General features: G+C 38.5%; 2 protein-coding genes across 2 annotated transcripts; both read left to right on the top strand.

The window, feature by feature from the left end:
- Nucleotides 1-1021: 1021 nt before the first annotated feature.
- Nucleotides 1022-4859, top strand: LOC131932656 (uncharacterized; the record flags this gene model as incomplete). Its single annotated transcript, XM_059289595.1, is given in 3 exon segments — nucleotides 1022-1090; nucleotides 3329-3422; nucleotides 4641-4859. Coding segments are annotated over 3 exon segments (326 nt in total), but the record flags the coding sequence as incomplete, so codon positions are not given.
- A 5831-nt stretch (nucleotides 4860-10690) lies between these two features.
- Nucleotides 10691-13139, top strand: LOC131932653 (uncharacterized). Its single transcript, XM_059289592.1, has 4 exons — nucleotides 10691-10726; nucleotides 11211-11311; nucleotides 12180-12270; nucleotides 12790-13139. The coding sequence occupies exons 2-4, from the start codon at nucleotides 11233-11235 to the stop codon at nucleotides 12932-12934; spliced, it is 315 nt and encodes a 104-aa protein (XP_059145575.1). The 5' UTR covers nucleotides 10691-10726; nucleotides 11211-11232; the 3' UTR covers nucleotides 12935-13139.
- Nucleotides 13140-13522: the final 383 nt, after the last annotated feature.

Below are 13522 nucleotides of genomic sequence, written 5' to 3' on the forward strand. Positions count from 1 at the left end.
CCCATCATCACCCCCCAGTTAAAAAAGTCTATTACAATAACAAGTGATGTAAATGGTCCGCCACGGTATCGGGTATCTTGATAAAGGTGTGGTATCGATCCAGTAAATTGAAATACTTGTTGTAATGTGTCACATGTTGTGGTTATTGTGGTATCGATTTTTTTAAAATAAAATTTTTATCTTGTTTATCAGAGGTGAAATAAATGAGTTAACATGCTGGTGTAGGATGACTATTAGATGGGTTGGGATGCGGAGGGGGGGGGAGGCTGAGATGTGGAGAGGAGAGGATGGCCGCTGGGGGACGGAGAGGGGAGAGATATCTAGGACAGAGAGACCATTGGGAGGGAATTAAAACATTATTGCCGGTGGGATAGGAGAGGGTGAGGGGAGATAAAAAAAAATAGGACATGGTTACTGTGGTGGGGGGGGGGGGGGAATTTAGGTATGTATTACACGTTATACAGGGAAGGGAGGTATCAACACCAAGTATGGCAATGGTCGTTTATTTGCTCAAGTAATAGTCTTTGTTTTTGGGGTTAGTTCTAATAAGACGTCATTTATTATTACGCAGCCTCTAGTTGTGAATGTATAACATGTTGCACACACCGTGTTGCTGGGCGTGGGTGAGTGGTAGATCCTACAGTTGCTAGCTAGCCTGGCGGGGTTTGATTCAGTGGTGAGCATACCCAGCTCTAATGGTACCTAGCATTACCCGGAGAAGGGGAAGTGGCTGGGCATAGAGATGAATACACCAAGGTCATAGAACTGAATACACCAAGGTCATAGAGATGAATACACCGACACTAAGGTCAAAGAAAAGATAGGGCAAGTTGGCCAACGGCGTCGAAGACTACTGTGCATATATATATATATATATATATTATATATATATATATATATATGAATAATATGTTATATGAAGCAAGGTTGGCATTTTGATACAAACATCTTTTTCTTTTAAAAACCTTTTTTTCTCTTGTAAAACAGTTCCTCAAGTTCCTGAAGTGATGTCTCCCACTGATTTACATTGTTCTCATATGCCTGGTGTGTCTGATGCAGTTTTCAACTTGTGTTCTGGTGGAGTTTCCAGGTAAGAATTGTTCTGGTGGAGTTTCCAGGTAAGATAGAATTGTACTGGTGGAGTTTCCAGGTAAGATAGAATTGTTCTGGTGGAGTTTCCAGGTAAGAATTGTTCTGGTGGAGTTTCCAGGTAAGATAAAATTGTTCTGGTGTAGTTTCCAGGTAAGATAGAATTGTTCTGGTGGAGTTTCCAGGTAAGATAGAATTGTTCTGGTGGAGTTTCCAGGTAAGAATTGTTCTGGTGGAGTTTCCAGGTAAGATAAAATTGTTCTGGTGGAGTTTCCAGGTAAGATAGAATTGTTCTGGTGGAATTTCCAGGTAAAAATTGTTCTGGTGGAGTTTCCAGGTAAGAATTGTTCTGGTGGAGTTTCCAGGTAGAATAAAATTGTTCTGGTGGAGCTTACAGGTAAGAATTGTTCTGGTGGAGTTTCCAGGTAAGATAAAATTGTTCTGGTGGAGCTTACAGGTAAGATAGAATTGTTCTGGTGGAGTTTCCAGGTAAGAATTGTTCTGGTGGAGTTTCCAGGTAAGATAGAATTGTTCTGGTGGAGTTTCCAGGTAAGAATTGTTCTGGTGGAGTTTCCAGGTAAGATAAAATTGTTCTGGTGGAGTTTCCAGGTAAGATAGAATTGTTCTGGTGGAATTTCCAGGTAAAAATTGTTCTGGTGGAGTTTCCAGGTAAGAATTGTTCTGGTGGAGTTTCCAGGTAAGATAGAATTGTTCTGGTGGAGTTTCCAGGTAAGATAAAATTGTTCTGGTGGAGCTTACAGGTAAGAATTGTTCTGGTGGAGTTTCCAGGTAAGATAAAATTGTTCTGGTGGAGTTTCCAGGTAAGATAGAATTGTTCTGGTGGAGTTTCCAGGTAAGATAGAATTGTTCTGGTGGAGTTTCCAGGTAAGATAGAATTGTTCTGGTGGAGTTTCCAGGTAAGATAGAATTGTTCTGGTGGAGTTTCCAGGTAAGATAGAATTGTTCTGGTGGAGTTTCCAGGTAAGATAGAATTGTTCTGGTGGAGTTTCCAGGTAAGATAAAATTGTTCTGGTGGAGTTTCCAGGTAAGATAGAATTGTTCTGGTGGAGTTTCCAGGTAAGATAGAATTGTTCTGGTGGAGTTTCCAGGTAAGATAGAATTGTTCTGGTGGAGTTTCCAGGTAAGAATTGTTCTGGTGGAGTTTCCAGGTAAGATAGAATTGTTCTGGTGGAGTTTCCAGGTAAGATAGAATTGTTCTGGTGGAGTTTCCAGGTAAGATAGAATTGTTCTGGTGGAGTTTCCAGGTAAGATAGAATTGTTCTGGTGGAGTTTCCAGGTAAGATAGAATTGTTCTGGTGGAGTTTACAGGTAAGAATAGTTCTGGTGGAGTTTCCAGGTAAGATAGAATTGTTCTGGTGGAGTTTACAGGTAAGATAGAATTGTTCTGGTGGAGTTTCCAGGTAAGATAGAATTGTTCTGGTGGAGTTTACAGGTAAGATAGAATTGTTCTGGTGGAGTTTACAGGTAAGAATAGTTCTGGTGGAGTTTACAGGTAAGATAGAATTGTTCTGGTGGAGTTTCCAGGTAAGAATTGTTCTGGTGGAGTTTCAATATATACTCCACTTCCTCTGCCCCATGTACAGCTATGGTCAAAATGCGAACTAGAATTATCTAGTGGTTTCCATGTAAGACATTGCTAACGTCTACTTACTATTACATAAGTTTAGGTGGTTTAAGTATTTTAGAATATTCAATTCCTGGGTAAAAGGAAAGTTTCCCCTAAAACGTTAAATATTCAATACCTAACTTTTAAAAGTTAAGTCTCCCTTAGACTAAAATGTAAAATATTCAAAATCTGATTTCAAAGTTTCTCCTAGACTAAAATGTGGATTTTTAATACCTAAGTTTAAAAAGTAAAGTGTCCCTTAAATTAAAATGTGGAACATTTTAATTGCCTGCCTAATGGACGGAGTGGTCTAGCGGTAGAGAGCTGGACTGCTAACCCGTAAGTCTCGAGTTAGAATCCAGGTTCGGTCAGTAGACCGTCCCTGAGTCCACCCGACTCTGATGGGTACCTTACTCAAGTTAGGGAAAGTAAAGGCGGCTGGGCATAGTGCTGACTACACTATCTCTTCATATGCTGATGTCACAGAAACAAGTGAACTCTACTTCACTTGCCCCATAGACCGTTAGGTTTGATAAGGGAACTTTACATTTTACTTTATACCTGACTAAAATACAGTCTTCCCTCGACTAACATGTTGTTGTCATACACCAGGACCATGTCCTCACCGACTCAAGTTGAAGGACATCTGGTACCCAAAGAACTGCAGCGTGTGTGAGTGTCTTGTCAGCAGGTTTGTCTGCAGGAGGTGAGTAAAAGTCTAGTTTTCGGTCTAGTTTTTGGTCAATTTTTTGTTCTAGCTTTTGGTCCAGTTTTGGTCTAGTTTTTGGTCTAGTTTTTGGTCTATTTTTTGTCTATTTTTTTGGTCTAGTTTTGGTCTAATTTTGGTCTAGTTTTTGTTCTAGTTTTTGGTCTAGATTTTGGTCTAGATTTTGGTCTAGTGTGTTCTGTAAGATTTGTCTTGTTAGCAGACCTATCAGCAGTAAGTGAGTCTAGTCTTGATCTAGTTTTTGGACTAGTTTTTGTATAGTTGGTTTTATAAGTATTGCCTTGACAGCAGGCTTATCTGCAGGAGTTGAGTCTAAAGTCTTGGTTTAGATCTTGGTCTAGTTATTAGTTCATAGGAACAGAGGCGTGGCGAGGGGTGGGGTGAAACCATTTGGGGGGGGGGGGGTGACACCAAGGCAAAAAATAGCAAAATATATAGAGAAAAACTTGAGGGGGGGTGCAAATCGAAAGTTTGAGGGGGGGGGGGGTGGGGGGGTGGGGTGCAAATCGAAAGTTTGAGGGTGGGGTGCTAATCGAAAATTTGAAAGTTTGTCGCCGGGATCGCTACGCCTCTGGGGGGTGACACCATTAAGTGCCGCACCGGGTAACACCCGACCTCGCTACGCCACTGCATAGGAACGACCTGCCCGTATACTATAGCGTGTTCTTGTGCCTGAGTTTAAGAAAAAAAAGTGTAAATTATACACGCCCAGACGTGTTCTAAAGAACAACGTTCGTGCATGATGCACATATTTCCTCAGGATTGGATAAGGAGCTTAATATTCAACATCCACCCCCATCCCCCATTCCCACCAACCCCCGTAGCTAAGGTTCTCCAGATTGCCGATTGGTAGGCTGTTTTGAAGACTAAAGATACTTCGTCATCTGTTAAATAAATCTTTAACACAATTTGTCACATGTTAAATAAATAATCAAAACAGTACGTCGTCTTAAATAAATCATTAACACAATCAGCCGTCTGTTAAATAAATGATTAACACAGTTCGTCGTCTTAAATAAATCATTAACACAATTCATCATCTGTTAAATAAATCATTAACACAATTCTTCGTCTGTTATTATCGCATTAGTCACATGTTAACTACATAATCCAAACATAATTATCTGATTAAAATAAAACTGTTGGTTATTGATTTCTCTCTCCCCCCCCCCCCCCCCCACTCCACCACAACCACAGGTGTCCCCTGAGTAAAACGCAGTACAACACCACCATCTGTTACCGCGACTTCCACAAAAAGGTGCTGTTCCCCATGTGCTGTGACAGCGACATCAAGTGTCTTGGAGAGGACGGGTTCGACTCCAACCGGCTCCGTGAACAAAACAGCCCTATAGGAGAGTGAAAGCGTCTCACACCAGCTCTCTGGGTTTAGGAATTAAACGCTTCGTGATATAACATGTTCTTGTCTACTTTTGTTGTTGCTGCTGTTGTAGTTGTTTGTTGTTGTTGCAGTTGTTATTTGATCCTTCCTTATTTATGCCTTTTTTACGACGTTTCAGTACAAAATAATTGATAATTGTCAAAATAATAGAGAGCGCCGAAGTTCTCCCTAATTCCCATTGAAGTTAATTAATATTTCTTAATTCATTAGCGTATAAACAGTAGAAGGATGGATTAAATTAATCATAACTGAATTTAATTCATGTTTTTTAGACTGATCTTTTAGACAAATGTAATACCTAATGCGAAATAATTGGTTACATTCTGAAATTTTAAACGATGGATTCCTATTGTTTTTGCGTGGCAAAAACTGAATTGTTGAAATTCACAGTCAAGGGAGAAAACTCATTTGATTTTAAATGTAGGTTATGTGTTAAAAACCAATAGGAAGGCTTCAATTTTTCACCTTAAACTCAAAAGTCGGGGGAAAGGCTGGTGTTTTGATGACTGCGTAAAAACACGGATCTGTTATAAAGGAAATCTACAACATGGGTGAGTTCTGCTAGACTTGTTGATCGCAAGAAGCTGTCCAGTAGCTGGACATCATCGGCGATTGGGGGGGGGGGGGGGGCTCGCCTACTTGGGGTCGGTGAGGACTTTGATGACGTCGCGACAAGAGATAACTAAACCATTCAATTCTGTAGCTATTACTGTAAGGAACGGCGTGGCCTAGCAGTAGAACGCTAGACTGCTTACAAAACGTCTCCAGTTCGAATCTTGGTTCAAGTCAGTGGAACTTCACTGAGTCCACCAACCTAAGCATAGCCGGTTGGGTATAGTGCTCACCACACTATTCCCTTGCCCCATGAACCGCCAGGTTTGAAAAAGAGAACTTTAACTATTATTATTCTGTAACTAATTACTCCTGACCAGTTTCTTTCTATCCTCCATCCCCATCTTGAACTCAATGCCTTATGTTGCATGAAAAGGTGAGGTTTAAAAAAAATTCGAAGAAAGGGAAGTAACCAAAAGAAATGTCGTTCTACTTGATCTGACAGTAGTTGACGGCCATGAATGCGTGTCGTGAAATGTTACATGATGTATTGTTTTATTAGCAGACACAAAACTGATACAGATTTATTGTTTTTTCAAAACAAGATTGGAACAAAATGCTTCATTATGTTTAATTTAATTAATGTAGCATAATTAAAAAAGGTTTTGATTTTTGCAGCAGCGCTTTTATTTGGGTTTTGTTTGTCCGATCTTTGTTGTTTACATTGTATGAGTTGCCAGATTGGACAGTACATACAATGAAGGTTTTACTAGTCATACTGAGACCGACAGACTGAGATGTGTTTGATGTGCACTTCCTACCAATTAGGCACGAAATTTTGTTTAGCTGTAAAAAAAAAGGTGTGCTTTTCAAAATGTGGTTTGATTTTGTTTGTGTCTGCCTGAATGGCCGATATCAATAAAAACATCAGAGTCAAAACAACCCTGTCACGTGATACACTTAACCGGACAAGTGGACATGGTCAGCTAGTACAGGCTGGGTCAGTAGGGCGAGTGGGGTCAAGTAAAGGGAGATAACACGTAAAATGTGGATGGTAGAGAAGAGCAGGAACGGGGAGGGGGGGGGGGGGAAAGTTGCAACCATTTGTAGGTATCCTTAAGTTGTCTGTATAAAATAATAAACAATCCAAAACAAAAACTTGAATTGAAGTTATATTTCGGGGTGGGGGGGGGGGGGGCGGTATCAACTAAACCATGTTACATGTTTTTAAAATTACGCTGGTCAGTTGGGTAAGTATGCCCATTAGAGTAAAGCAGGGGTCGGCAACCTGCGGCTCGCGAGCCGCATGCGGCTCTTTTGGTGTCGAGATGCGGCTCTTCAGATCCATACACAAATATTAATAATTATTTTATTTTATTTTAAAAACTCACAAAAATATTGTTCTGCAACACTCGGTAATGAACGATAAAATAATAAACATAAACAATAAACAATCGCTATTCTATTAGAATATTTAGTTACGCCATATTTCAATGTACTTCCTATAAACTTGTCTATCCCTAATTGCAACATTCAACTTCATGGTGGAGATCACAAAGAAAATAACGAGCTAAATGTAAAACCGCATGGAAAGGAAAACCCAGCCTATACATTGCTTGAAGAAGATTGTTTCAAAAAAATTGCTTCATTTTGTTGAAGGCACGGAGAGCAGTAAATTACTTTATTTCGAAAAATCTGAAAAAAACATCATGATAAAACCAACGCTACTATTAACATGAATCACTTCATCATTACTATAAACTAAATGAAGGATGGGTTCACTGAGAGATTTGAGCAATTCAAAAGAAATGCAAGTACTCTGACGTTCATAGTAGATTCTTTCAACACAAAAACAAATGAGATTAACTTTGAACTATTTGGAATTGATGCTGGTTCGCTTCAAATTAATTTGCTAGATTTGAAAACCAAACATTTGTGGAGCGGTAAGTTCACAGATCTCAAGAGCAAGTTAGATGATTTGGAGGTCCAGTAAAACATGCACGTTTCACTGTACAAATGGACAGCTCTAAAGGAAATGCCGCGAGTTGAGGCCCTATTATGTGACGCATGGAATAGTCTTGCAGGATGCTACAGTAAGGTGTAGAAGTTAGCATTTGAAGTGCTGACGATCTTTGAAAAACTGTTATTTCTTCCGTCCCAAAATGTTGCCGACCACTGATCATCCTGAATGACGAATATTGAGCAAACGGGAAACTGCGCAAACGATATTTGTTTGCTGTCACCCATTTCTTTTCGCACTTTTATAATTTACTTTACACAATAATCTATGCTCCACCAATGCCACTATAATACTAAAGAAAAACATTTTGAATCTGTGTAAATTCAAAGGTTAAAATAATACTGGTTTTATATTTAAATTGGAGCCAAATAATAAATTTTCAATATAGTAAACAGATAAAACAAATTAGATTAACATTAATTGCTTTTCTTTGTTTTGTATAAATGAAACACAACGATTAGTTCTAATAAATTTGATTTTGTTTCTATTGTAAACCATTATTGCAAACTTACTTATAAGTTATTTCCCTTTATGACTTACTCTTATACTAAGCATACAGGAGGCATAGTAATCGTGCAGAAAAATCGAAATCTGGACGTTCTACACCTCCCTGAGTCGGAAATATTTAGTTTTGCAATTTTGTCCGTATGTTTGTGTGTGTGTGTATGTGTGTCTGACTGTGAACACAATAACTTGAGTACTGTTGCAGCTAGGACAGGGGTCGGCAACCTGCGGCTCGCGAGCTGCATGCGGCTCTTTCGATCTCAGGATGCGGCTCGCCATAATAATTATATTCTTTTCTTTTCATAATTCAAAAAATATACTGTAAAAACTTTAAACAAGGTAAAAGCATTAAGAATAGATCTAGGTGGAGTAGAGCTTATACAGACAGCTGACTGCTGCTTACCAGCTTCACGACTGTGCTGAGGCCAGCCCCGTGGCATGGTCCTTGCTTTCAACTACCGAAGTGCACATTTTTCCCCCGAATATTTTCAATAGTAGCCTAATTGTTATTTTATTCAGAAGGCATTTTTTTTAAGTCAGTGTGCATTAAGTTGATTTGAGTGAGATAGTTTTTTTAGTTATTAGCTTCTAAATTGGGTAGGGATAGTGGTATAGTTATATAATTTGATTTGTTTTTATCCTAACAGAACTAGCTAAAAAAACTTTATTATGTTTTGTGCGAAACATGCATATAATAAATGGGTTTAAGTATGAAATAATATTTATTTTAAAATTCATTTACCTAATTCTAATCAAATAACATAATATTGACATAAAATGTTAGTGGCTCTTTATAAACTGTGAGATTTTGTCAATTGTAACTTTTGGCTCTTCCGTCTCAAAAGGTTGCCGACCCCTGGAGTAGGGAAATCACGATACAGTGAGAGACTCATGCACTTGACACAGACATCTGTTGTGTACATCTTGCCACACGAGGTGGCATAATATTGATTTCGAGTATCTGCATCTTCTGCCCAATTACCGTTGCATTATAAACAAGGGTTGTGAATGATATAACTCAGCTGGGGAGCCTTGTGTAGGTGGTTGGCCATAAGGTAAGTACGTCAGTGAGCACACTCAGCTCTTATTGGTAACTGGCATGACTGCGAGAATCACAATGCCTTTTACTATGCTGAGGTCTACTTTGCCACACAGACCGACCTAAAATTATATATAACTTTATAATCTACACACGTCTTTTTGCTGTGTCTGACAGAATAGTGCCCAAATTAAAATCACGATTTCCACTCTCATTTAGGATGAAGTGTCTACCATTGGTATACAAAAAAAGAATCCCCTATAGTATTTTTATAATAAACGCCACTTTCTCCCCCCCCCCCTTTTTTTTCACCCCCCCCCTCCCCCTGCCGCCGCACCATCAAGAGTAAGGACATATTTACAAAAGTACACAGCATTTGCTGCCTATGACCTTTTACCCCACTACCACCAGTATTACTCATTAATAGCTCATTAATCACTGTGGTGTTCTTCTGAAGAGCTACATGTTATCTCATAAATAGTTCCTCGGTTTTTGTTTATTTAGCATTTTTTGGTTACGATTTAGCCCCTTAACAATAGTTCTATTTTTTAAAATTGTTTAAAGTTAAAAAAAAATGTAACTGTTTGATCGAAAACGAATATCAATAAATAAACTTGATTAAACAATATGTATTAGGTCACCTTAGGGCTCTATCTGTTTATGTCGTCGTCGAGTATGGGCGGTGTTGTGGTCGAACAATAGAGCGCTCGTTTGCTAACCCAAAATTGTCGAGTTCGGATCCCTGCCTCGAGAGTTCACTCAGCTTTAATGGGTACCTGGCTCACGTTACGAGGAAACAGGTGAACTTTACTGTCACATGGACCGTCCCCTCCCTACACGACTGCATCGGATAATAGAATTTTAAAAACTACAAAGCAGAGGCATAGCGAAATATTCCGGCGCCCGGGGCGGACTATAAATTTTGCCCCCTCCCTCCCAATTCTATAAATAGTTATTCATGTCTGTGAAAAAGCCCCCCCCCCCCCCCAATCAAGTTGGTAAGCTTTGTGGCGCTTTTTACTAGTTACTTTCCCGGAGAATATTTTATTTCGGTGCCACAAAATTGGAACAGAAAATCGGAACAGTTAAATCTGTTAAACAGTTAAATTTTTCTCCACTTTGAGCCCTCTTAAGGTCGGCGCCCAGGGCTGCTGCCCCTCCCGCCTTCCCCAATCTACGCCATTGCTACAAACGATAGTACAGTACAACCGAACGGAGTCATTTCATCTATTGTGCACGAACCACAACTCCGAGTCGTTTACATAAGGGGAAACAATCTTTATGTGTGGCTGAAACTACATTTGTAAACATAAACTAAACATGAGTTATATAAGTAAATACGTCTAGTTATACTATAAACAAAAAATTATTGTAAAATAGTACACATAATGAGGCGACAAGGGTGGGGGCTTGTTTGTTTTTTCAAGGGAAGTTAGTGTGACAAATGTTTGGAACACTGCTAGTCTAGACCGATTCAGTAGAATAATGGGTATGCATGTCAAGAACCATAATTCTGCTTGGTACAAAGAAGGGAAAGTACTCTTGAACAGCAGATGGTTTCAAATTACATTTCACACAATAAGGGTTATGCTGATTAATTAAATAACTTTTGTTTTGTGGCGAGGGTCTTCTGATGTGACATAAATCACTAAGTGTGGTTAATTATCCTTTTGTTGATTAAACTTGATTAATTATTGTCTGATCTTTATGCGCTATATAACTCCAGTCGTCAGGCTCTGTTATAATTAACTCTCTAGTTTAACCTAAAGGTAAGTACAAACTAGAAAGAGTTTTTCGGTTGTTAATTTCTTGTTTGGGATTTTAGTTGAATCGTAGTGCGTGTAGAATTATAAGTTTTTACGTTGTTATTCCAAAAGTCTAGAGGTCCGTTCTATGGTTCGTTAGTAGAGTATCGTTGAGTCTACCCAGCTCTAATGGGTACCTGACTTGAGTTGGGAAAAGCGGCAGAATGTAATCCCGTCCACATAATGGCTGTATATACTCTATATCTTCTATCTTAAAACCTGGTCCGAAAATAATCTTTTTTTTTTACTTCTAATGATAATCCTTTTTTTTAAATTTTAAATGTTGATTGATTAAAAAATTCTGATAACCTTTCTATTTTTCAAAGTCAAATATTTCATTCCCCTTTCATTCCAATGCAAAAAAATGAAATTATATTATTTTGAAATTGCTTTTTTATTTGAACTATACGATAAATTCCTTCTACTTTTATCAGCCTTTATATTTTAGAACTGCATCAATCTTTTCAAAGATGTTGACCAAACTTTGTTTCGCGGTTGTGGGACTTGCTTTCTTGGCCCTGACAGAGGGCGCTCTGTTTCACGGCTTTGGTGAGTAGAAAAGAAAACTGGGTTAAATAAAAAGTTTCTGGCTGGACGCCTTGCAACGAAATAATTCAATTTTTTAGAAATTTGAAAAAGTGGCTAAATTAATTGTGTGGTCTTCCATCTATTTTGTCTTAAATGTTTTGAATTTAAAATTCCTGTTAGTGCTGATCAGTCTTCTTAAAATGATAAACTGATGTTTAATATAAGATTTTCTAGGAAAAAAAAAAGATTTCGCTTGATCAATATGTGTTTACTGTCGCCATTGTAAACACCACCGTCAAAATCAAGCTAGCCTGTTTTTATTTATTTAAAAAGTTCGGTGGTCATTTCAACAATAGTATGTTGCTTGTTTTTTATAATTTTGTAAAGATAATTAATGGATTTTAATCGTGTGTGATTAGGAGTCATCCACAAACGGCATAACAGTTTTGACATGATCTATACCCCCTCCCCATCGTTACACATTGTTGGAAAATGTCATCGATAACGCTACGCCTCTATTCTATCTTTAATAGCCCCCCCCCCCCCCCCTTTGCGAGTTAAAGACTGCGAATTATTTAATAAGATGTGCGAAATTATTGTTATTATGTTAGACTGCGTGATCGGGCGATAGGGCGGCGTACGACTGTTGACCTACAAGTCTCAGGTTCGGCTCCAGTTTCGAGTACGTAAGACGTCCCTGAGTCGACCCAGCTCTGATGGGTACCTGACTTACGTTGGGGAAAGTAAAGGCGGCTGGTCATAGTGCAGACAACCATCCCTTCATACACCGAGATCAAGAAACATGTGAACTTTGCTTCTGCTGCCGAATGAATCTCTATGTCTCAAGAGGAATCTTGACTTGTTTTACTTTGTATTTTTGCCAACACAGATTGTCCTGACAGCCGACAGGTGGGTGACACCTGGTACCAGGACGGCTGCTTCAAGTGCACCTGTCACGAGCAGGGATACACCTGCGCTGGGTGAGGCTTTAGTTTACGTGTGTAATCATTGGTTCTTGACTAAACTTTTGGCTTATGTACACGGTTGGTTCTGAAACTAGAGCTAATAATACGATTAAAATTTATGTTTTGATTTAGATTTACGCTAATATTTATAATAAGCCGTAGGCTAAAGGCACTGTTAAACCACTGCAAATTAATTAATTTTTTTTAAGTTGAATAAATTTGTACAACGCAATTGCTGAATATGAGTTTACGTTCAGATTTTTTATTTATGTTTATATTTAAGGTAAGTCTCATGCTTAGGTTAGTATTATACCACATCTATTACATTTATAAAAATCGTTTTGTATATAAGTACAATGCTATAAATAGCGTTGAGTTGAGGTTCAGATTTACGTTTATATTTTCTAAAATTTCAAGTTATGTATAGGTTTTGGTTAGTGTTAAGTCTCTGTCATTAAGTCTATGAAAAACAAAACTGTTGTATAGATTCGTACATGTTATCTTACCCCCGCTGTGCTGCTATGTTACCCGCAGATGTGGGTCCATGAGCGTGAGACACGACAGGTCCCGATGCTACCTGCTCACCGACGGGGAGGCCTACTACCCCCACTGCTGCCCCAGGCTCGTCTGCAGGGGGGACTCCGGCTTCCAGCCCGCCAAACTCAACCATGATAAATAAAAACGACGTCTTCGTAATTAAATTTCTCATTTTTATTTGAGTACAATTAAAGACGTTATGTTGTTGTTTATTTATTTCCAATTTTGAATTTATTAAAGAAAAGTAATGAAATAGAGATATAATTGAAAATAATTAATTTATAAGAGAAATGTATTTTAAGTTGGAACTGGTTATTAAAAAAATTAATAAAATGGAATTAGATTGATTGTGTCCCTTGTCAAATTTTTGCATTTTATAACAGTTGTCGGCCTTTGAATGATAGAGTGTATGAGCTGCTTTAAGTCAACATCGACAGCTCCAATTGCTGGATTTTGTAATGTGATTTGTTGGGGCAGTGTGTTGGGGGGGGGGGGATAATAGATACATTATTTAAGTCTAAACGGAATTATTTCCACTAAAACAAGCAATCTAAATAACAAATTAACAGTGTGTACAATGTGCACATTTCTCAGAGTATCATTGAAAAGATAAATTTTAACACGACATTTAAACCTAAAAACCATCAGTTTCGTTGGTCGGCGTGGCCTAGAGGTAGAGCGCTAGACTGCAATCCCAAAAGTCTCGAGTTCGAATCCGGGTTCAAGTCAG

Source organism: Physella acuta, unplaced genomic scaffold (genome assembly GCF_028476545.2).
Source record: "Physella acuta isolate Inbredline_101_S28 unplaced genomic scaffold, ASM2847654v3 ptg002245l, whole genome shotgun sequence".
Lineage (NCBI taxonomy): Eukaryota > Metazoa > Mollusca > Gastropoda > Physidae > Physella > Physella acuta.